The following is a 25056-nucleotide window of genomic DNA, read 5'->3' as shown; positions in this document are numbered from 1 at the left end:
TAATATAACAACATACATGTGGTTCCCAGGTGTTTGTTCCCCTTGGCAGTGATTAGACCCAGACCTGCATAAACTTCAGCAAGATGGTGGCCTCATGTGCTTTCAGACCATACTGTGAGGCATATGCTAGGAACCTTGTGTCATCTTCCACACACAAAAACACAAGATGTGGCATTTTTTTTATGTGTGCAATTTTAAGCAATTCATGGTAAGCAATTTTAGGGCAGGGTCACATTAAAAACACAGACAAATACAGCATTATTTGGTAATAACTTAAGATCACACATACCTAATGTATACATTTTATAATCCCATACGTTCCTGATTAAACTATGCAAGCTTGCCAATATATGTTCATAATACAGTTGTTGAACAATGCCGACTTCACACTAGCAAGTTAGTGGCTGAGACATTGAGCTGTGAACCAGAAAGCCCTAGTTTACTTTGGCTGTGAATGCATTTGGTGGCCTTAGGCTAGCTGCCGTTTCTTAGCCTCTGAACCTCGTCTGCAATAGGTGGATGATACTAATAACCTGTATTAAAGGCTTGTGGTCAGGTTTACTGAAACAGTGTGTTGGCTGCATAATGCTTCATGTTATTATCTCCTTAACGGAGAAAGAGAGACCTGTGAAACATGAAATCTTGCACAGGTCCCTCAAAGAGGAGGCAGTCACACAGTAACAAGATAAGCTTCAGTCTACTTCCTTACTCTGTTATCATATGCTCATGCAAAGCAATAAATGCAGGGTGATCTACTAAAGGCAGCAAGATGTACTTTGGAGTAAAGTGCCAGGGATTGTGCTGCATGTGTACATAGCCCATTCTTTCCTCTCAGCAGTGTCCCAGGGCAGCAGTACTTTGGACATACCCCTCATCAAACCCCTTCCATTGTTGTTGTTTTACCGCCCACAGATTTTCCTCAGCTTGCGCCCCGCCTGTAGCCACTGTTTCAAGGAATGCAGCCTTCTCGCTTCCTCACTGCTTTCTGCCTGTTTGCACAGCATCTATCTTCCAGCTGGGAAAGGAATGGCAGACCACTTTAAACAATAATCCCCGCTCAGTTGGCTGCAGGTGTGCTAACAAAGAGCTGCTTTTCGTCTCCCTAACCTGCAGATACTTGTTGCAGAACAAAATAGTTTTTAAACGCTACTGCATCAACTCGGCAGCGCTTGACTCCTACTTAGGTCTCGCCACTTGTGTCCTTTCTGTTCTTCAGGATAAACAAGGGATCCCATGGTGGCTCGGGATCAGTTATAAAGGAATCGGCCAGTACGATTTACAAGATAAAGTCAAGCCTAGGAAGGTAAGTCTCTCTCTGTGTGTTTTGTAATACATAGGTGCGGGTGCAACTTTAAAAAAAGATGATTAGCAAAGTGTTCCTCTGTTCAGTGAAAGAACTGAATCCAGTGTAATCTAGCTTTTATTAGGGACTGAACCTTTAGTGCAGCAGGCGCTGCCCAGTGGAACTCCCTGCCAACAGAAGTTTGGCAGGAATCACCCTGATTACTCTGTTATTGAAACAGGCCTTTTGAAATGTGAATTTCTTTTCATCTGCCATTTTTCATTGACCCTTTTATTGATTTTATTGTCATGTCAGGGGGTTTTCTGTTGTATACCGACTTGTTGTATTTTTATGAAACTGGGGCCTTTAAATATTTAAATAAACACTGTGTGAGAGGCACAATACAGCCTTTTTTGCAGTGGTAGGGGAAATGTGTGCCTGTTCTGTTTCTCCCACAGCTGTTAAAGAAGCTGTCATGGGCCAATAGAGGGGGGGGAATGGACTTGCCACCTTTGTGGGAACTATTTTATACAAACTTCACAGAAATATATGGCCTAGTTTGTGCATCCACTCATTTAGGCTTGCCCTTTCTCTTTCTTTCTTTCTTTCTTTCTTTCTTTCTTTCTTTCTTTCTTTCTTTCCTTTGCCTCCATATTTTTAACCCTTCCCTGGCATGCAGTTGTGTAATGCATGACACTTCTTCTTGCCAGGGAGAGAACCAATGGGAAAAGCTTTGCCCACTGACTTTCTGTGTGTCTGTCTGCCATCAAAAGTAGGGGAGCAGGCCTTTTGGAAAGGACATGTCCATTTGCCATGATTAGGTCTGTACTAAAACGTATTAGAATAAATTCTTTGTCCATCTCACTGAGGGGCCAGTGGCATCACAGGTGAACCTGTGGTGTGGCATGAGGATAGGTGGGTAGGCTAAAACCTTTTGTCATCCATCGTAAGCAGCATATCAGAACAAAATAAACCTAACCCTCTTACCCTACCAAAATAGAGGGCATGGTCCTGCCCCACTGCTTTCTCTTGCCATCCCTAAAAGGCCCCTTTCCTCCTCCCTGGGCATATGATGTGTATAGGAACTGTCCCAACTCATAAATCATAAACACGTGCAAATCATAAACTTCTGGAAGAGCTAATTTCCCTTGCTGAGTGTAGCAGGGATGCTTTAATGCACGTGACTATCCTGCAGGGAAAACGCACCTTGCTTCTTTGCAGCCACACCTCTGTGCTTTATCTGCATATCGATGCCAAGAGCTAGCTATTCTGCTCTTCTTCCTGCTCCCTAGATCATTTAGGGGTCAACACCTCAAATGCATTTTCTGCCAGCTGCACATTTTGCTGCTGTCTCAGAATACAAGTCAGGTATGTGTAGGAGTGGTACATCTAGCCAGATTTTTTAGCAGACGTCTATATTTGAAAAAGTATCGCAATGTGGAATTCATTTAATACCGTAAAAGAGGCAGATCTTACTGGACAAGAGGTCTGCCACAGAAAATACTCTTTCCCATGTCCCCAACTGTTCTACAACAATGCAGGTAAATAATCCAGAAACAATTAGTCAGCATGCCTCAATTTTGTTTTGTTTATCCAACCATCAGTTATTCATTTGGTACAAGAGTAGCTGACCCTGTGGCTCTCCAGATGTCATTGGACTTAACTCCCATCATTCCTGACCATTGGCCATGTTGGCTGGGATGATGGGAGTTGTAGTTCAGTGACTCCTGGAAGACCACAGGTTAGCCATACCTGATCTAGAATAAACAAGCAATGGCTTGACTATGCAGTGATCAAATTATTCAGTGAATTTGTTTTCATTTTTTAAAAAAACATATCTTGCTTTTGTGTCCAAAAGAGTTGTTGTTGCTGCTGCTGCTCTGCTGTTGTTGTTTGGTTGTTGTTCCTGAACAATTGCCTGTAATTGCCTGCTCTTTGGTAAAACACTGGTTTGGAAGACGCCTGGCTAGTCTTAACCTGGGGCTTAACCTGGGCTTCCAGGGTAAAAGGAAAGTTGACAATTTAGGTATAACACTGCTCATTCTTAAGCAAAGCATCTTTGTATGTTACTACTTACTACCAGGGCTTTTCAGCCAGAACTCACAGGAACTCAGTTCCATCACCTCTCAGGTGGTTGCCATTGTCATTATAAGGGAGGTGTTCATGGAGAGTTCTGGCACCTCTTTTTCTAGAAAAATAGCACTGCTTAGGAGTCATGAATTGTGCATCTAGGCTAGTGTGGTATAATGGTTAGTGTGTCAGACTAGGACTGGGGAGACGAATTTTCAAATACCCACCCACTCGTGAAACTCACTGGATGACCATGGGGTAGTCACTCAGCTTAACCTCACTGGGTTTATTTTAAATATGAAGGAATGTATCTGACAGTGTTTTTATACCACTTGCCATTAAAGAAAGTCAGAGTTATTTCCTGGGGGCGTGGGAAGAGAACTATGTACACCAGCTTCAGTTCCTTAGAGGAAAGGTAGGTTTTTAAATGTACTTATTAATACTTAATATTTCCTCAGAAATAAGTTCTTTTTAGTTTAGTGTGACTTAAGCCCAAATAATTGTGCTTAGGATTACAGCCTTAAACACTTAGTTGTCACAGCAGTCAATCTTTCACACCATTTGAGACAATTCTAGGGGAATCTGTGCTTGTTAATCTGTGCTTAATTAATACCAATTACTGGGAATGGTGATGCAGCAAATGGCAAGTGTTTCTGCGCACCACCACACATAAAAATAGACATTCTGCAGTTTATTTTCCAAAGCGACACACACACTTACGCAGCTCCTGCAGTAGCTACACAGCATAGACCACAAAAGGAAGGGAAAGCGGGTGGCAAGTTTCGATGCCAGCCAGCTTCTGGAAACAGTGACTCCTACGAAAAGGAGTCATGGAAGAAGAGATGATAGTACAAACAGTTTCTTTGCAAAGAGGGTGGTTCTTTGTTTGCCATGTGCGGTAAACTGTAAAAGTAAGCAAAGGCAACTAAGCGAGGAGTAGCTGCAAGGAGAAATAAATACATATGTTTAGCAAGGGTGTGAGATAGAGGTGTACAGAGACTGGTGTGATTGGTGCATCAGGTGTCGAAATAGTTTCTTTCTGCACACACAGAAAAAGTGATGCATATAACCTCAGTTTGGTTATCAAAGTATAGCCAGTCAGTCAGATGGTACATCCAGTTAAGTGTCTTTTTCTTCACAATGGTCAGTGAGATGCTTCTGGGAAAGCCCAGAAGTAGAGTATGCTGTTGCCTTCCAGCAACTGGAATTTAGCCTTATTCTGTCTCTAGGAAACTCTCGGAAACATAGCCTAGTTTCGTCTAGTCCTGTTGCCCTCTGCATGTTGTTGACCCCACTTCTTATCATTTCTGGCTGGGACTGATGGGAACTGGAGTCCAACAACGCCTGGAAGGCTACAGATTCGCCATCCTTGGTTTAGTCCAATGGACAGCCACTCTCCAGAGGCTTAGGATTTTAGCTACATTCCATGATGATGCCAAAGAGTGAACTTTGAACCTTATGCTTGCCAAGTCTGCTTTATGTGTGTGAGGAATGACCTCTCCCGAAATCTGCTATCCCGTTCCATTTCTTTTGCCTACGCTTACATCTCTCTGTCTCTCCCTGCCTCATTGTGATCAGGGATGTAACTGCTTTGCAAGTTAAAGGGCACTTAGCCTTGGCTCTGCCAACAGTTTTTTCTTTTTTTTAAGTAGAAATATGCAGAAGCCTGTTATTACCAAGTCAAACATAGTCTACTGGCTGTCTTACCTTAAAGCAGAGCAATATAGCAGAATCTTTATGGACTTTGGAGTACCATTTGTTTGAACTCCTTACCTCATCAAAGCTATTACTCTCATGCACATTGAGCATGCCTAGAAGCCTGACATGCTTTTTCCTGACATGCTGGCTTTGCGCATGTGTAGTGTTTGTATGTACATTGTTTTTAAACACATGAGGCCATGGAAACATGACATTCCCCCCACGCCTAATATTCTAAAGAGGTGCATTGCCAGCAGGGTTGGTTCTACATGTGTAGCTCAGCCAGGGGGACATCTGGTAGAGCCTTGCAGCAGGGCTTTACAACTTCACCACACATGGTAGACCACTTGTTCTGAAAGATAGTGCTTCAAACTCTTCCTCCAGGTTGAAATGAGCCAACCAAGAAGAGGGCTAGGCAAGGAAATATTCCCTCTGGTACTTCAGCTTTCTGTATATAGATTACCGTATTTTTCGCTCTATAACACGCACCTGACCATAACACGCACGTAATTTTTAGAGGAGGAAAACAAGAAAAAAATATTCTAAACGAAACAGTGGATGTATGATTTTTGTGGTTCATGCTGTGGCCACAGACACGTGATCTGACGGTGAGTTTGGGGTAGCCCAATGCAAAAGTCCTGAGAATCCATGTGGATCCATGCTTTGTAACCATGTTTTTGCGCCATTGCGGCCCCATGAAACAGTGGGTGCGTGTGTGTTTTTTGGTGCTGGCTGCAGCCATGGACATGCTATGTGATCTGATGGTGAATTTGGGGTGACCCAGTGCAAAAATCCTGAGGATCCATGTGGATCCGTGCTTTGTAACCACGTTTTAAGTGGGGAGGGAAGGAAAAGCACTCAAGGGACAAGGAACACGCGTGGGGTGGGTGGAGAAGGAGCTTTTCGGCGAGCTAAGTGGGGAGGAGGGAGGGAAAGAGCACTGTTGCTTTAAAGGTATACATAAGGTATTTGCCCTGTGCCTGGGGTTTTTTTCCATTTAACAGTTTGCCGCCTCTTCCTTCCGCTCCTTGTTTTGAGGCAGAATAGATTTGAGCAAGTGAGGAGGACTTGGATTGCAGGGGATTCGCCATTAGCTGTGTAAAAGCGCTCCTGCTTGCAGCCTTCTACTTTGTTTGTACACGTGGCTACTGGTATCAGGTTCAGTTTGAGAGATAAGCAGCCACCAGCAGCAATAGAATGGAGCACAAAAAAGCGGTAAGGGCACTAGGACCCAGACAATGCTCAAATCTATCCTGCCTGAAAACAAGCTGCAGAAGTAAAAAAGCACACTCCAGCTCCCGTCCCCAGCGGATCAGCTGAGGAGGTGGGGGGATTTGCATAGTTTTCCCCTCTCCCTTATCCCTTGCCTTCCCCAGCCTTTTTTTTTTACTTCCTGGTTTTCACTGCGTTCGTGGCTCAGAGCTTGAGGTTGGGTTTTTTTTTGCTGCTGGTTGCTTAATCTTTTCCCTTCCCAATCCAACCCCTCCTGTGCCCTGCCGTCCCTCTGCAGCCTCATTGCTCCGTTTAGAGCAAACGTTGCTCCGTTTAGAGAGAGACCTTTGCTAGCTGAGGCTGCAGCAGCTGTTGCTGACTACGCAACGCTTTTAAAAGCGCCTGCTGGCGTTTAACCGCCTGCCTCCTTCCGGCTCGCTATGGCTCCCGTCTGTCCCTCCTCCCGTGTAAGCAGCTGCTTCCCGCTTTGCTGCCATGGCTCTCCTTCACTCCCTCCTCCCCGGCTCCTCCGTAGGTTGCTTTAAAGCAAGCAAAGCGAGAGCCGCGCAAAGCGGGACAGACGCTTTGCTTGACTGACGGCAGCCAGGGCTCCAGTCCAGTGCATTCGCTCCATAACACGCACAGGCATTTCCCCTTACTTTCTAGGAGCAAAAAAGTGCGTGTTATAGAGCGAAAAATACGGTACATACTGACATCTATCTGAGCTATACTGCTTGAAGGCGTTGATCGGTTTTAACAAGACAACTCAGCTCCTTTACCCAAAAGCAAACATTTTTGCAGCACCTCCTTCTGCAAGCCAACCATAGACTTCAGGTAATTTCTTAAAGGAGAAGTGCCTGGACTTGATTACACCTGTAAACTTCACCCTCTGACCTGGAAGCCCTGCCCTTCTAATCATAGGGATTATGGAGCAATATAATGTTACTTGCCAGGGCAGAATACCTTGGTTGTTTATAAGACATAGGGGCACTGCACATGTGATTAGGAACACAGGAAGTCACCTTGTATGAGGTCGAGTCACTGGTCTATCTAGCCCAGTATTATCTAGTGGGACAGGCTGTGTTTCTCCAGAGCTTCAGGCAGAAATCTTTCTCACCATCTGCATACTATACTTGTTTTTGATTTGTCTTTTATTTTGTCTTGTGTTTTGCCTTCTTTTTAAGCTGCTTTGAGGCATTCTCTCTCTCTCTCTCTATATATATATAGCAACTAACACATACAATTAACAGCAATCCTTTTAATGAACATGGGACCTTCTGCAGGCAATGTATGTGATCTGCCCTCTGAGGTACAGTCCTTGCAATAACCATGCCTGTTTTTCTCTATAAGGCTAGATTTGCAGGTGTCTTAAATGTTTTTCATCAAAAAGAATTGTCTACATGGGAGGTCTTGTATTATAGTTTTCTTAAATGTTTATGCTGAGAATTAAAAGCCCTTCATCAAATGTTTGACCTCTGTGTGTGTGTGTGTGTGTGTGTGTGTGTTCAATTTTATTTCCCCCTCTCAGAATCAAGCTGGGCACATTTTGCCTAGCTAGATTCAACTAGTGTGCCAAATTTATTATTACTATTACAGTAAATTTCTTAATCACCACCTAAGCCACCCATTTCAATGTGATTTACAAAATGAGTGAATTTTCTCTATGTATTTCATTTCGCTTAATGTGAGTATCTCTCAGTGAAACAATTCTGAGGTGGGGGATATTTGTATAATGCATACAGAAAGCTCATGGTAAACGTAAAATAGTTTCTTAGGAATGGAATGCTGGTGGTGAAAGTAATCTTATCTCCTGTACATTCACTTGCTTGTCGCTGCCTGCATGGATGACAAGGGTAGAGGGCAGGTTTTGCTTCACGTGAGCTTTCCTTTGGGGTATTGGCTAAGTTTTTGTGCAGATTAAATCTTCCGTTACAACAACATCTTGATTAATGCTAAAGTATGTGAGATGGGTGCACATGTAAACCCACATTATAAATATTTATACGTCACAAAATAAGAAAAGAAAACCAGATACATTCGAGTCTATGCCACTAAGGGTACATTCAACATAAGGGGGGTGGGTTTGGGTATGTATGTGATTGAACACTCAGCAAAGCCACTCCACTCTTACCCTACAAGCTTGCAAAGGGTATGTACTTACACCAAACAGTACCAGTAATTGTTGTGACATAGATGATAAAAAATTGATTATTATATCAGCTCTCTCTGATACAGGCCAGAAATACCAGTTCATCTCTTATGCAAGCAGTTCAGTGTATATAAAAAGGGTTGATTTCAAACAACGAGATATATACAATGTATAGGTAAAATCTGTGAATACTGAATAATGCACTTTTTATTCATTCATTTAATTTTAAGCTGCCATTACACTGATCAGGACCTCAATACCTTAAGGACCACCTTTCCCCATAAAAACCGACCTGGACTCTGTGCTTGTCTTATGAGGCCGTTCTCTATGTTCCTCCTTCCACAGAGTTTCAGAAGGTGGCAGTAAGAGAACAGGCCTTTTCATTGGCTTGCCTGGTGCCATCATTACATGTCTTTAGGTGCCAGGCAAAAGCATTCCTCTTTACCCATGCCTTCTACTATTAAATAATCTATGGCCTGTTAAAGCTGGGGGAGGGAGCTATTATTACGATTATTTTGTTATTATGCTGTCTGTTGTTATGCTTTTTATTTTATTTTTTAATTATTACTGGTGATCCGTAATGTGTTCTTAATGTTTTACACCCCCCTGGGATCTTTTGATAAAGGGTGGTATATAAATTGAATGAATTAATAAACTAATAATAATAATAATAATAATAATAATAATAATAATAATAATGGTTTCCATTCTGTATGAGAAGGGAGAGTTGCTCTGTATTAAAACCATCAGATTCAGAACACAAACATTTTTCATTGTGTACACTCACATAAACATTCCTTTGTTTTCCGTCGTCAGCTGTTCCAAAGTTTTATGATCTGCTCTATAGTTTATAGCTTAACCATGATATACACGGATTTACATCTTGTGAGATGCAGAGTTTTTTCAATATGCCGAAACTTGCTCTCTCTTCCTGCATTTTACAAGGAAATGCTGACTGCACACCGTTCCCATTGATGTGTTCAAGGCTGGAAAGCGCCTGAGATTTTTAAGATACAGGTGCCTCTAGCAAGATTAAGGAGTGCTAACCTCTTTCTCTGGCACTGTTCCAGCCGGGTAAAACTAACCACACGATCTCCCTGCCTCACCCCTGTGGCCATTAGCCAATTCCACATTCTTTGAAGCTGCTGTCAGAGATAACCGCAAGCATCCTTTAGTTTCAATGTGCAACCTGAAAATAATCCTCTCCCAGATAAAGCCGAGTTGGGGTAGGGCGGCAGCGGTGGCGAGGAACCAACAGCTCTCTACTTTTCTTAAAAGAAAAATGAGGCATTTTATTTTGTAAATCCTACCCGTTCTACCACTTTCACCCCCTTCTCCCCCTGCTTCCATGATGCTAAGCCACCATCAACTGCTCTTTTGGCAGGTGGCAAGAGCAACGCATAGTGCAGCTCTCTGCTAAGGGCAGGAAAGTCACCTGAGGTTAGCCCTGCGATGCTATTTCCCCCTGCCATGCTGTGGAGCAGGCTTGGCCAACCAGGTGTGTCGCAGACGCTGTTGAACTACAACCCCCGTCAGGGCCTGCCAGCAGGTTGAACATAAGTATAAATTTTTCATACCTTTAAAAATGTCATTTTCCTAATCAGTGAGGGTAAAATCCTATACCTACACGAGTCAGCATGTATGCCGTTGACTATTCATCCAAGATCAGTAACCGGTCCTGGGTTCAGAAGAAAGGCTTGGTATACAGCCTTTTAACACACTGTCATCATGTGCACATGTCACTGCTTACATTTTGTGGGTGAGTGTTTTTAACTCCCTACTGAAAAGAAAAATTGTCACCCCACACCTCGAATCAGATGTTGGCCAGGAGAAAGGATGCAGCCAACAGTGACTGAGGATCACACTAAACCTTTCTAAACTATCACTTAGAAGTTCTTTTCAGTGGAATGAAAAGTGTTTCAGGTTTTCACTCTCCTTATAGTGCTGAGAATTACAAGGGTCTAGAGAATGCAGGGGATTATATTCTTGGACAGCATCTGATGTTCCAGGCAAAAGCTGGTAATTGATGCAGTCTCGTTCTCCTATATATAACCAACATCCACAGCATATTTTTTTGGGGGGGGGAGGAGAGTTCAACACAGAGCCTTGGGCAATGCAGGTATTCCACCCCAAGTTGTTTTTGTAGGAATTAAGTTTTAGCAGAGTTCTTACGGGTTTTTGAGTCTGGCTCAGTGCAGAACAGACCTGATTAAAACCATTTATTTTCTGAGTAAATTGAAAATAAAGGGGTTTTTTTTTTATTTGATTTGTAATTTTCATTGAATTTTTTATTTATTTAACAAACACATAGGCAAAGTATTAAATCAATAAGGAATAAAAAGAAAAACTTCAACTTGGTGCATGCTATTCCTACATATAGGGAGTTTACTGAAGGGGTAGCGTCATCGCATTTAGTCTATTGACTGACTTATTAATCACACAAAAACCAAAAGTACTAGTAAATAAAGCGGTAGTGGTAGTAAATCTCTGATTACTCAGAGGTACCACTGACTCGCCTTGTCCCATTGTAAATGTTACGAAGGGACCCCAAGTGTTTATGAAAGCATTGTCCAATTTCACATCCCACAGCAGCCTCTTATCTCTGCTAAGGCTGTGTACCACACTTTGGACCACCAGACCTGCAGTGAATGGAGTTGAGCAATAAAGGAAGCCCATTCCAAATTTTGGGCTGCACCACACTCCTAAAGGCATTACTTGGGAGTGTGGTGTGCCCCTGAGGACTAACTCCCTCAAGTTCCAAGCTCCCTTGGTGGCAGCAAGGTCTTGTAGTTTGGCCTGCCCCGAAGCCTGCCGCAGTGTGCTGCAATGGCTTCAAGGAACCATGAAGAATGTCCTGTTTGTTTTATTTCTTTCCACTGCAGCAGTATTTAGGGACTGCGGAAGCTGTGAAACCGCCCCATTGCTACCAAGTAAAACTTGGGTAAGAAAACAAGTGGGAAAGTGGTGGCACCAGTGAGGAGGAGTCACTGCTATTTAACTCCTTTGTATTCAATTGAAAGGAAGCACCGGTTCAATTTTTCATGGTATTAGTAGGAGGGTTGAACTTGAAGAATTATTCTTTTTTGGGGGAGGCGAACCCACTCTTTTTCAGATATTGCTATTACCCTAGTTTTGACCCTTTCAAAACTCTAATCCATTCAGGGCTTTATTTTAGATGAGGAAAGCCCCTATAGGCCTATCCTAATCCCCTTTCTCTAAACTGGTGTTCCTAGACACTCTTGGATTCCAATTCCCTTCAGCCCAAACCAGCAAAACCAGTGTTCAAGATGGATGGGATGTCTGAGGGCTTAGTAAATTATATGTTGTTGCAAGTATCTCTTGTTTTCTGAAAAAAGTCGTATTTGAGAATATTCTTGTTTCCGTACTGCTTATTTCTGCAGTCCACTCAAGGTGCTTAGGGTGGAATACATAGAATCATAGAACTGTAGATTTGGAAGGGATCCTGAGGATCATCTAGACCAACCCCCGGCATTGCAGAAATATGCAGCTGTCCCATATGGGGATCGAACATGCATGGTGCTTACTCCATTTTAATCTCCCTGACAAACCTGTGAGGGTTGATTAAGACGACAGATAATGACTGGCCCAGGGCCATCCCATAAACTCATGGCTCAGTGGGGGGTTGAACCCAGGTCTTCCTAGTCTGGCACTCCAGACAATACACCATACGCATTCTCTAGATGATGTTCTACATTCAGCAATTCAGAAATACCATTGGTTTTGCCTTCTATAAGGGGGTGGTCTTAAGGGAGGTGGAGAGTACGCTGCTAGTTTATTTTGGAGACACTGGTTTTTATTTTTGCCCCAAGCAATATTATGAGGCTTGCAGCAATGACTCATCATCTGACGTGCATGTGTACTGCACTCTGTGATCATCCCTAATTTCCAGTTGCTTCATCTCATCTGCAGGTAAATGACTGCCTGGTAAATGACTGCCTGGGACGACAGCTTCCCTGTTGATCTGTTCCTAGGCCAGATTTCCCCAACTTGGGGCCTGCAGAAGTTGTTGGGCCCACACATCCAATCACACTTGATCATTGGCCCTACTAGCAAAGGATGATGGGAGTTGGTGTCTCAGGAGAAGGCTGCCCTAGACCTTTGTCCGCACTGCCGAATGTGGCCCTTAATTCAGTTTGCCAAACTCACACAGAAGCGTAGTCCCTAGTAAAACCCCTTGCAATGCCGGAATTGCAGATAAAGTGTCCAGGGCAAATAGCCATCCACCCTCTGCTTATAAACCTCCCGAGGGAGTTTGTTCCACTGTCAAACAGCTCTTACTGTCTGAAAGTTTTTTCCTGGTTCTTAGTCACAATCTCCTTTCTTCTAACTTGAAGCCATTGGTTTGGGTCCTAGCCTCCGGAACAGGAGAAAATAAGACCCCTGGATCCTTTAAACATGTACTACTCATAAGCCAGGTGTCCCCCCATCTTATATTTGTGCATCTGGGTCTTCCTGCCTAAGTGTAGAACCTTACATTGGTCCCTACTGAAATTCATTTTGTTAGTTTTGGCTCAGTTCTCCAATATGTTGAGGTCATCTTTAACCCCAATTCTGTCTTCTGCGACATTAGCTACCCCTCCTGGTGTCATCTGCAAATTTGATGCCTTTTTTAAAAATCTCATTTCTGGGAAGCTAAAAATGAAGCAAGATATGCCATTAGGTTTGCACCATTAAAAAACAAACAAACCCTAGGTTGCAAAAGGCATTTTCTTGAGTAAAAGTTGTGTATAAAAAGGAAATGATGGTTATGGTCCTGTTTCTATCAGTCCCAAGCATATGGCAGGAGCATGTGTGGCAGGGAGTGAAAGGCCTCTTGGGGATGACTACAAAGCCTTGATCAGCCACAGACGAAAGAGTAGAGAAGGGACTGAAAAATCAGATCAGGTTATAGAAATGCTTAGCTTCTGTGCTGAGCGGGTTTACACTGTATTTAGGACAATCTGCTGAGGATTTAGGTTTTTTTTTATATAAAATATTTATTGAAATTTTACAAAAACATAAATTTACAAAATACAAAAAAACAGAAAAAACATACAAAAATACATAAAAAATAAAAATAAAAATACAAAGTACAAAAAACAAATAGATACAAAAGAGTTAAAAACAAACCCATTTTTTGTAACTTTAAACTCATTAGCTTGTTTCCTTGACTTCCTCACACCTCCCCTTTTTGTATTCCCATTTAAATAATCAAATCAGCAAATCCTTACCCTCTTTCGTTTATCTTAACTCTATATCTTAACATATTATAGCTCTATATTTTCATCCATTATCAACTCATTTTTGCATATTCTCATTAACTTTGTTGCTAGTGCCTCTTATTTTCAATCCAACATCATTTTTAACATTCATTAATTTTACAGTGTTTCTGAAGATAGTCTTTAAATTTCTTCCAATCTTCTTCCACCAACTCTTCTCCCAGGTCTCGGATTCTGCCAGTCATTTCCGCTAATTCCATATAGTCCATCACCTTCATCTGCCACTCTTCCAGGGTGGGTAAATCTTGTGTCTTCCAATACTTTGCAATGAGTATTCTTGCTGCTGTTGTTGCATACATGAAGAAAGTTCTATCCTTCTTTGGCACCAATTGGCCGACTATGCCCAGGAGAAAGGCCTCTGGTTTCTTCAGGAAGGTATATTTAAATACCTTTTTCATTTCATTATAGATCATCTCCCAGAAAGCCTTAATCTTTGGGCACGTCCACCAAAGGTGAAAGAATGTACCTTCATTTTCTTTACATTTCCAACATTTGTTATCGGGCAAATGATATATTTTTGCAAGCTTGACTGGTGTCATGTACCACCTGTATATCATTTTCATAACATTCTCTCTTAAGGCATTACATGCCGTAAATTTCATACCGGTGGTCCACAACTGTTCCCAGTCCGCAAACATAATGTTATGACCAATATCTTGTGCCCATTTAATCATTGCAGATTTAACCATTTCATCCTGCGTATTCCATTTCAACAGCAAGTTATACATTCTTGAAAGTATCTTAGTTTTGGGATCTAACAATTCTGTTTCCAATTTTGATTTTTCCACCTGGAAGCCAATTTTTTTGTCCAAATTATAGGCCTCTCTTATTTGATAATAATGAAGCCAGTCTCGCACTTTATCTTTTAATTTCTCAAAACTCTGTAATTTCAATTTATCTCCTTCTTGTTCCAGTACTTCCCAATATTTCGGCCATTTGGCCTCCATATTGAGCTTTTTCTGAGCCTTCGCTTCCATTGGTGACAACCACCCAATCTGCTGAGGATTTAGGGCAGCCTAACAAGGATGCCATTTCTGAGCAAGAGGGGAGTCCCAGCTGATAAAGCAACTTGGCCTCATGACAAAAGCATCAAGGAAACAAGTTGGGCAGGCTAGTTTCCCCCTCTTTCTTTCTTTCTTTCTTGGCCTAAAAAAACCCCAAGCTCCAAAGTAAATTGACTCAATAAACAGATGTAAGGAAGGGACTATCCGGTGTATTGTACAGCATGTCACATGTGTTACTGTCTGCTTTCTAGAAAGAAGTCATAGGGTGTGTGCTTTGTGCAAGTAGCTCCTGGCTCTCAGGGAACAAGCCTGACACTAGCTAGAACTGATGGGGGTTGAAATTCACAGCATCTGGAGGCTGCCAGGTTGAGGGGGGGATGTGATTAACCATTCGCTTGTGCTGTGGTTGCAGCATCATAAATAAGTTTGTGCCATTGGTGATTGGCTGCGGCCGCTGCTTTGGCCTGCCTCCCGTCACAGTGACAATGACCTGAAGGACATTGCCCCCAGATATGACCTGCCTAGGCTGAAGTGCAACAGCACAGCCTCCCCAAGGGAAGTTTTTTTCCTTCCAGTAGCACCTTAAAGACCAACTAAGTTAGTTCTTGGTATGAGCTTTCGTGTGCATGCACACTTCTTCAGAAGTATCTGAAGAAGTGTGCATGCACACGAAAGCTCATACCAAGAACTAACTTAGTTGGTCTTTAAGGTGCTACTGGAAGGAAAAAAATTTTTTTTGTTTTTCCCCAAGGGAAGTGAGCATTTCATTCCCAGTTTGCAAACAGAACCTGAAACTGCTTCTTTCATTAGGGCAAGTTGTTTGTTTTTCTGTGCCCTCGTCTGCCTTCTTTCCACCTTGTTCTTAATGTTTTCAGAGCACTTAGAAAAGGGGAATACCTTGATCTGTTTGTCAGTAATAGGGAAATGGAGATTCTTGTGTGCTTATAGCTCTCACGGGTGCTATTATTTATCTACACAGTTTGTTTTTAAATGACCTATGACTTCATCAGGTTTTTGCAGCTATATATTCAGGTTAGAGACGATCAGTTAGATTCCCCCAGGTGAACCTGGGAGTGAGTTCCATGGAAACAGTGTGTGCCTTACTCGGAAATAAATGTATTTGCATTCTCAAGAACAGGTTGCCAGCAAATGGTAAACATGTTTGGACTAAATCTGCAGAGAAGGCTCTATCTGCTGAATATTATGCTTATTTAGTCAATGGGAGCAATTCCCCATTTCACTTCTTCCTTGCTATGGAACTCTTGTGTAACTCCCATTCATTGTAGCAGAACCTTATGCAAGAGACGTTCCCGGTGGATTGTGTCTAGCAGGAGCGAAGAAATGTTGAGGCTGTTGAATTATTAACCTACAGCCCAGCCTTATGCCTGTTTATTCCACTGTGGCTTCATTTGTTTGGAGAGAAAAAACAGCTTTCGACAGCTAAACAGAATACAAACGTTTTACTTTTTATGGTATGCAATGTTCCTCCTTCCCCCCTGCCCAAGTTTTTGTGTTTTCACATTTCCTCCCTTGTTATAAGAAAAAAAAAACTGCTCCCTGGATCTAAGCCAGGAGCATAGTCAAAACATACTCTTATATATATAAAAGCATATGGAGAACTTTTGTTGTATACTTGGTGGAATTTCCCAGCGGGCTGTGTTTATGAAGAAGTTTTGCCAAAGCAAGGGAAGACTGGAGGAAAAGGAGCCCTTCGTTTTGCAGCTAGAAGCTAGTTGCTGGGAATCACAAGCAAGAAGAGTGCTGTTGTACTCAGGTGCTGCTTGCAGGCTTCCCAGCGGTATCTGGTGGGCCGCTGTGAGAGCTGGGTTTGTGATTGGCCCGCTACATCAGGCGTGCATTATTTCCCCTGCACAGAAGCACTTTGAAGGCTTCTTTTGAAGCACACTTAAACGCCTGTTTTTCGTTGGGGGTCTGTGCATGGGGCTCATTGCTTAGGCCTCTCAATCAGGGCTGTTGTCTCCCTCTACGCTCTTGAGAATGCCTTCAGGTCTCCCACAAATCCTAGATACAACACTTTGGGAAGTGTTGCAAGTTTCAAGGAGCTAATGAACTCTGAAGCATTTCTGAGAACACTGGCTTATACTGTAGTTGCATCACCACATTTTTTTAGTTCAGGTATTGGCTTGTATCAATGGGTTATATATGTTTCAGAAGGGACACTGGAACATGCCAAGACTACGGTCTATGCTCCGAGTATAGGCCAACATTTGTTTCATTATTTCTAAAAAGGCATTACCCATCTTCTTAGTTGTTGAATGATCCTGCTCCCTTGCCAAGTGTTGCAGAACCCGGCTGTTATACTTATACAGTCCCAAGATGCGTTGGTCATAAAAGTAATGACTGATTAGGAGCATAGCAAACAGCCTTATACTAAGTTCACGCCATTGGTGCATTTAGCTCAGTATTGACCCTACTCTGACTGACAGTGACTCTCAAGGGTTTCAGACTGGGGCTATGCCAAGCCGTACCTGGAGATGCCAGCCATCGAACCTGGATACCTGCGTGCAAAGCAGATGCTCTACCACCAAGCTGCCATTTTGTGAAAAAACAGTATAGAATTGTGTTAAATAAAATAAAGGGTTGTATCTGTTGAAGCTCCAGGATCACTGCAGATGGTGACAGCAGTCATGAAATTAAAAGAGGCTTGCTTCTTGGAAAGAAAGCAATGACAAACCTAGACAGCATCTTAAAAAGCAAAGACATCACCTTGCCAACAAAGGTCCGTATAGTTAAAGCCATGGTTTTCCCAGTAGTGATGTATGGAAGTGAGAGCTGGACCATAAAGAAGGCTGATCGCCGAAGAATTGATGCTTTTGAATTATGGTGCTGGAGGAGACACTTGAGAGTCCCATGGACTGCAAGAAGATCAGACCTATCCGTTCTTAAGGAAATTAGCCCTGAGTGCTCTCTGGAAGAGCAGATCCTGAAGCTGAGGCGCCAATACTTTGGCGACTTCATGAGAAGAGAAGACTCCCGGGAAAAGATCCTGATTTTGGGAAAGTTTGAGGGCACAAGGAGAAGGGGATGACAGAGGACAAGATGGTTGGACAGTGTTCTCGAAGCTACTAATATGAGTTTGACCAAACTGGCGGGAGGCAGTGGAAGACAGGAGTGCCTGGCGTGCTCTGGTCCATGGGGTCACGAAGAGTCGGACACAACTAAACGACTAAACAACAACATCTGTTGAAGTAGTTCCATCAGCACAAGGACTTACAGCTGCACAATGGGATTACCTCTCCCTGTGCCCCCCCAAGCTGTTCTGAGGGTTTGCCCAACCCTCTGGAGCAGATTTCGGGTATGCAAGGGAAGGGATGCCCTGTTGTGCAGGTGGAAGTTTGTGTGCTAACGAGACAGCTTCATTGGATACAGCCCAGCCCTTGGAGCGGCCTCCTGCCAATGACCGAACTGGGATTTTAGGCTCAGAGTCTATTGAGCTGCATTTGTGCTCGCTCTCCCTTTCTCTCTTTTCTGTGCTGATATGTGTGACTTACTCAGAAGCAGTAAATGTGCTTACTATAGTTGCAGACTTGCATGATTAACACCAATACTACGAATGGTAAATGTCTCAACTAAAGCCATTGCTTGTGTACACAGCAAACGTGTGCGTTCAGCTGCATACACTTCATGTTACGGCACTTTAGGATAAAGTGGCTCCGTCACTTCGTTGGCTTTCGAGAATCGTTCTTCGCAACCCTATAAAATAAATGGCAAAGTGGCATTGTCCCTTATGCATACTTGCAAGGCTGCTGGGTGGTAAATATTGCTGTGGTTTCTCCCTGCTCTCTCTGCCTAAGGTTGAGCTGTGCTCAGTGAGCCAATAGAGGTGGGGGGTTGATGAAAGAGAGACAGTGAAGACCCCCTGGTGAACAGACAAGGTAACTAGAAAGGAATTCTTCCTGTCGAGCACAAATCATTCTAATGGGAGACCACTGCTCCCTAAAGGTATCAAACCGAAGCCATTCCATGAATACTACTGGATAATCTCACTTAACAGTGCAGCTGACCTGGAGGTAGGCAAGTTCTTCCAATGCTGTTACAGGAAGAGAATGTATGTATGTTGAATGCTGTATGTTGAGTCAGGCCAATGGTCCATCTAGCTCAGTACTGCATGCACTGACCGATAGAGGTTCCCCAGTGATTGAGACCTGGAGATGCCAGGGATAGATAGAGCCTGAGACCTTCTACATGCAAAGTTAGGGCTGCCATATGTCTGGGTTTTCCTGGACACGCTCCTGCAGATTTTCAGCAAATGGGCAAAATGTCCGGGAAAACCTAGGTGTATGGCAAGGGGGGTTATGCTCAACAACTACAAAACAAAACTTTGTTCAGATTTTCACTTTTAGGAATAGGGCAACCCTATAAAAAGAGGGTGTGGGTGGCGCTGTGCGTTAAACCACAGAGCCTAGGGCTTGGCAATCAGAAGGTCGGCCGTTCGAATCCCCGCAACGGGGTGAGCTCCCGTTGCTCCGTCCCAGCTCCTGCCCACCTAGCAGTTTGAAAGCATGCCCAAGTGCAAGTAGATAAATCGGTACCGTTCCAGCAGGAAGGTAAACGTTGTTTCCATGCGCTGCTCTGGTTCGCCAAAAAGCCACTTAGTCATGCTGGCCGCATGACCCGGAAGCTGTCTGCAGACAAAACGCCGGCTCCCTCGGCCAGTAAAGCGAGATGAGCACCGCAACCCAGTGGCGTAGCGTGGGGGGTGCAGGGGGGGCCGGCCGCACCGGGCGCAACATCTGGGGTTAGGGCAAATCCACGGGTTAGGGGGCACAAATCCATGGGTTAGGGGGCGCAAATCCACGGGTTAGGGGGCGCAAATTACTTGCCTTGCCCCGGGTGCTGACAACCCACGCTACGCCACTGCCGCAACCCCAGAGACGTCCGTGACTGGACCTAACAATCAGGGGTCCCTTTACCTTTTATACAAAGAGGATGCTCTTAACCACTGAGCTCCAGCTTTTACCCCATATGGTGCAAGGTACAGCAATGCTTTGACTAAATGGGAACAGCTCTTAACTTAAATATCAGAAGCACATAAGGACAAATTTGTGCGAGGGGGCAGAAATTATTATGTGGACTAATTCTATTGATTTATCTACTTACTGTATTATATTTCTGTCTGGCCTTTTTTCCAAGGTGGCATGTTTGGTTCTTTTCCCTCCCTCCCACCTACCCACCCACCCACTCACTCCATTTCGTTTCCCCAATAAACTTGTGAGGTAGGTAGGTCAGGCTGAAAGATAGCGATGGGCCTAAGGTCACCCAGTGAGCTTCAAAGCCGAGCAGGGAGTTGAACCTTGGTCTCTCCAGGCCTAATTGAGTTCATTCCCCATTGGCTTTATTGTTTCTTCTTCACTTGGGGAAGAATCAGCTCAGCAGGCTGTACAGTGGAGGTTCATAAGGTTCATAAGGAGGTCCATGAGGAGAAAGTGGGGAGAGAGTTGTGAAAGTCACCATGTTTAAACTAGCCCTGTCTCGTTACAGTTAGTGGAGCAATTCTAAGCCAAGCTGTAGCAAGGATTATTAATACCTCTGTATTGCAAGGGCACATGGACAGGCTTTTTTTCTTAAAAGTGGTGGTAAATGGAGTGTTATAAACTTAGTTATTTATTTAAAGACATTTTACCTTGCTGTTCAGCTGGAAAAATAATTCTCATGGTGGATTACAGTAATCAATAATAAGATGGTCTCTGCCCTCAGGTTACAGTCTAAAAAGACATGACATAAAAGGAAAAGGAATTAGGGAGGAGGAGGAGGGGAGGCAAACTCTACCACTGCTTCTTACATCACCATCTTACCCTTATTGATTCAGTGGTGAGTCCTATTGAATTCAGCTGGACTTATTCCCAGGGAGGTGGTGTTAGGACTGCAGTCATAGTTACCAAGTTATTACAAGTGTTCTTTCCAGTAGGGAAAGTTGAAGCAAGCGCCATGCACTCCCTCACATTCTGGCCAATGGTTGGTCCTCCCACCTGTTATGGGTTTCTTTCTGGGAGGTAAGGGCAGAACAGCCTCCTAGTGGCCCCTTGGCTCCTTCAAAACTGGGGGACTGAAGGGATTATGGTCTTTAAAATTAATAAGAAATCGGTACATCAGAAGGATATTATACTGATGTGCTGAGACAGAACTCAGTGCCACAACCCCTGCCATGAGGGCTGGTAGTGAGGCACACAGAGCGGGCAAATACTTGGGATGGTGACGCATCGCTTGCTAAATTCCCCACTAGCCTGCATGGTTCTCCCCATTTTATCCTCACACCTTTCTTATAACGGTTCTTTCACCTTGCAGGCTTTTCCTGCAAGTAGAAAGTTAGCAGAAAGGTTTAGCCTAGTCCTCTCCCAATTTTCTCCTTGCAGGGAGGTTTGTGTGTGAGAGAGAGCATTCAAAAGCAGTATTTTTAACCTGCAACACTTTGGTCCATCCCCATGTTATTATGCTGCACACCTCGATTCAGCCCCATGTTGATCTACAAAAAACAAACAAACCACCAGGCGGTTGAACCCTGTTTTCTCCCAGCTCCCATTCATACTCCTTGAGTGCAGAGCCACTTCTCCTTTACAGATGCAAAGTTTATTCATGTCAATGTTTGCTGCCTGCCTGCTTTTCCTCCCAGAAAGAAGCTCAAAATTCCTAATAGTGGCAGACCTCACCCCGCCCCCACTAACAACAACAATAATAATAATAATACCACCAAATAACAACAGTCCAAACAATATGAAAAATTATTCAACAAAATATAGATTGAGCACAATTGCTGTGTAGGATCAGGGTGCCCAAAATATACTGTGGTGCTTCAGGCTCATTTGCTTGCTTTCCGGATTATATATTGAATCACTTTTAAACCTTTTTGAATGGTGCTAAGTATTTTGTTGACAGTTTTGGGTTGGATCCCTACTTGTGTGAGTGGAAATGCACCTCTCCAATGTCCCCGGCACACACACAAATTCACATGCAGGTCTTGTTTTCCCTGATGGGGTCTTTAAAGCAGCATATTATTGAAGTCTACTTGGGCAGAGCTAGTGCACAGGTGCATAGGAACCTGCCTTTTACTGGGTCGAGACTATTGGTCTATTTAGCTCAATATTTGTCTACACTGACTGGCAGCATCTCTCTCCCAGCTCTACCTGGAAGTGCCAGGGTTTGAACCTGGGACCTTCTACATGCAAAGTGAACACTCTTCCACTGAGCTATGGCCCACTCCGGTGCAACGCAGTCAATAAGGGTTCTGGAGACCTAGGTTCAGGGTTCCCCCTCCCCTCACTGGGGTCAACCTAACCAACCTCCCAGGGTTGTCGTGAAGCTAAAGGCCAGGAGAAGAGCCATGTATACTGCCTTGGCTAGAGGGAAGCTGGAACATAAATACGACAAATAAAAAGGCAGCCTTTTCCAGCCACGAACATTGAGGGATCTCTGAGGTGCTTACTCATGTGCCACACCCGACCTCTTCCTAGTCAAACAGGTTGTCTCTCTTGGTATGTTGCCGGTGCCCTTTCTGGCTTCCCACAGATACGCAGAGAGCATCCCATAAGATGTCACTGTGAATTAAAACATTCCAAAGGAAGTGATAAGAGAGGGGGGAACATGGTAAGTTGGAGTCATTATTAGTCAGAGAGCGATAAGGCAGGGAGACGCTGTGCTTTCCAAGAGATCTTGTTTCACACACACCTCCTTTTTCGTTCTCTCGGGGGGGGGGGTTATTATTATTAAATGAACATGATAGCTGAGTTGAAAGGAAGTGCGGCTGGAATGTGGCAAAGTCTTCCTGTAAAACCTGTTGCCTTTCGATAGCGTGCACAAGGGCAGAGGGGAGGCTGCTTTTCAGCAGACTTGACCAGAGAACTGCAGCTGTGAAAGTCCTTCCTTCCCTCTCTCTCCTCCATGCCAGCTGCGTCCTTCCTCTTGCGGGACACCCATCACCAGCTCTTCTCCTCCCTTGCCCCCTTGTGCGAGGAGGAGGAGGAGGAGGAGGAGAGAGAGAGAGCTGTGGAATGGGGAGGCAGCCTCCCTGGCGATAAAAGCTGATGATGTCAGCAGTGTGTCAGCGGAGGGAGGCAGCCAGCCTGTGAGACAGGGAGTTACACCTAGCTAAGTGTCTGAAAGTCGGGCAGAGGAGTTGAGACAGGAAGTTGCCCTGCTCACTAGGTGAAAGGAATTCGAGAGGTTGGTTGGAGAGGGGAGGATTTTCCTAAGCATGTATTGTTTTTGAAAAGCCAAACGCCGCACCACAACGGCGCTTTTGAGACATGTGGATATGGAATAACCAAAATCCTTCAAGAAATCAGCTCCGACTAAGAGACTCAGGTAAGCACAGAGGATCTTGTGCCCGGTTTTCCACTACAGCTGCCTTCCTTTTCTGCCCTGTGGGTGAAGTGTTAGTGTAAGGCTGCATGGTTTTGCTTTTCCAAAAGCTGGAGGGGGAAGGAGAAAACTCTCTGTATCAGGCTGCGACCCTAAGTGTATCTAAGTGGGCATAGTTCAGTTTAAATTAGCCAGGCTGGTGCCTCATAAAGTGTGTAAGATCAGAAAGTTAATGAGCTTACAGGTTTGACTAGCTGTTGAAATCATCTCACAGGTTGAAAGGTTTCAAATTCTCTTTTGATACTTCTTGCCTGGGTCAAATTTATTTTTTGTGATAGTGAACTTTCCAGGGTTTGCTTGCTTGCTTTATAGATGCAGAATATTGTGAGGCTGTTTTATGCACATTTTTTAATGGAATGAGAACTGGGTTGGTCAGCAACCAAGGCTGCTGAAACATTCCTGTGAGCCAGAAACAGGGTATTTTTTTAAAGCACAAATCACATCTCATGTGTAGCCTCCTTTTCAGCAGAGAAGTCTAGTAAAACAATCATAAAGCACAGTTTGGGCAAAGGCACAGTTCGGATCCAGCGGGATTTCTGAAGATGAAAGGCTTGCAGAAAGAGTGGTGCCTGGTTCTTCCATGAACACATGTGAAGGATTAGGTCTTATTTATGGCATGAGATAAGTGCATTTAAAATAAATTTTAAAAATTGTAATCTTTGATGTTTTTGAAGTGTATGGATGCAGAGTGCTGTGGACTACAGTTTGTTTCTCCACTGCAATGGTACACAGCAGCTTATACACACATTCACATATTGTTGTATACGTGAAGCAGCGGCGTAGCGTGGGTTGTCAGCACCCGGGGCAAGGCAAGTAATTTGCGCCCCCTAACCCTACAAATCTATGACTATGAATGATGGTCCCTCTCTCTCTTTCTCATATTCCAATTGATTCCCATTTCCGCCGATCGATCCCCGAAGCTCTCACCCAGCGAAATTCGTGCGTAATTACGCTTCGCCATCCCTAATTCTGCCGCTTCCACCAGGAAATCATGACGGTGCGTTTCTCCTCTCCAAACTTTCCCCGGCCCTTTGCCGGCCGGCGCAGCCCTTTTGGCTACGAGCTCCCCTCCTTCTCTGCCTGCTTCCGACCCCACCTCCCCGTCCAGCCTCCCTACCTCCTGAAAAAAGGCGCCGGCGCCGAGCAGGACACCCCCGCGGCCATCGGAGAGAGGCGGGGCCGAGGGAGGCAAGCCAATGGGCGAGGCGGGGGTAGGTGGCCACGGGGGCGGGCGCTGCCGCAGTCCTCGGGTGGGCAAGGTAGGAGCAGGCGGAGGCTGGCCGGCCGCTCTGACAATAGGGGCGGGCCGAGGGCACGACGCGGCTGGGCCCTCTGGACTCGCGCCCCCCCCAGATGTTGCGCCCGGTGCGGCCGGCACCCCTGGCACCCCCCACGCTACGCCACTGACGTGAAGAATTAAATGTCTCAGTGAGTAGGCATGGACTGCAGATTTGTTTGGTGCATACACAAAGTGTGCTCTTCACTAAAATGAATCCTGTGGATGTTTATACTAAAGGTCAGTTCTGCTGTGTTGGAAGGAATTTCTTTGCAAAAAAAAAAAAGTGTGCATAGGGTTGTAGCCTAAGGACTTGGCATTCAGTGGGTCCTATGCACACTAACAATGCGATTTCTATGCATGTTTATTCAGATGTTGGACTTACTCCCAGATAAGTGTGTATAGATTGCAGATATTCTTGGCAGTAAACCATACTGAACACTGGCACTTACTCTCAAGCAAACAATAATAGGAGCAGAATGAAAAGTTGCAGTTGTACTATCTCACAGAATTGTAGAGTTGGAGGGTACCCCAAAAACCATCTAGTTCAACCCCCTGCAATGCAGGAATCCTGTCTACAGCCATCCCTGGGTGGACTCATACCACCAATAGGTAAACAGCCAAACACGCTCACCCTTTGTTCTAGGGGCACCCAAGCACAGTTACTGCAGTGTATGTGTTGATGAAAAATAGCATTCATAAAACAAAAG

General features: G+C 44.2%; 1 protein-coding gene and 1 long non-coding RNA gene across 8 annotated transcripts in view; one reads left to right on the top strand and one right to left on the bottom strand.

The window, feature by feature from the left end:
• Positions 1-25056, top strand: part of FRMD4B (FERM domain containing 4B) — a 142923-nt gene that overhangs the window by 85015 nt on the left and 32852 nt on the right. For all 6 annotated transcript variants that reach the window (XM_083600558.1, XM_083600555.1, XM_083600554.1 and 3 more), the window contains one exon: positions 1217-1303. In XM_083600558.1, the coding sequence (XP_083456684.1) occupies positions 1217-1303 (87 nt within the window). The remainder of the gene's footprint in view (positions 1-1216; positions 1304-25056) is intronic.
• Positions 20297-25056, bottom strand: part of LOC310757474 — a 32360-nt gene continuing 27600 nt past the window's right edge. For both annotated transcript variants that reach the window (XR_014545244.1, XR_014545245.1), the window contains 2 exons: positions 21115-21178; positions 20297-20420 (listed from right to left, as the gene is read on the bottom strand). This is a non-coding gene — a long non-coding RNA (uncharacterized lncRNA). The remainder of the gene's footprint in view (positions 20421-21114; positions 21179-25056) is intronic.

This window comes from Podarcis filfolensis (assembly GCF_964270895.1).
Source record: "Podarcis filfolensis genome assembly, chromosome: 2".
In the NCBI taxonomy this organism is placed as follows: domain Eukaryota; kingdom Metazoa; phylum Chordata; class Lepidosauria; order Squamata; family Lacertidae; genus Podarcis; species Podarcis filfolensis.
Note: the sequence above shows the minus strand (reverse complement) of the source record. Positions and strands in the feature narration are given on the sequence as shown.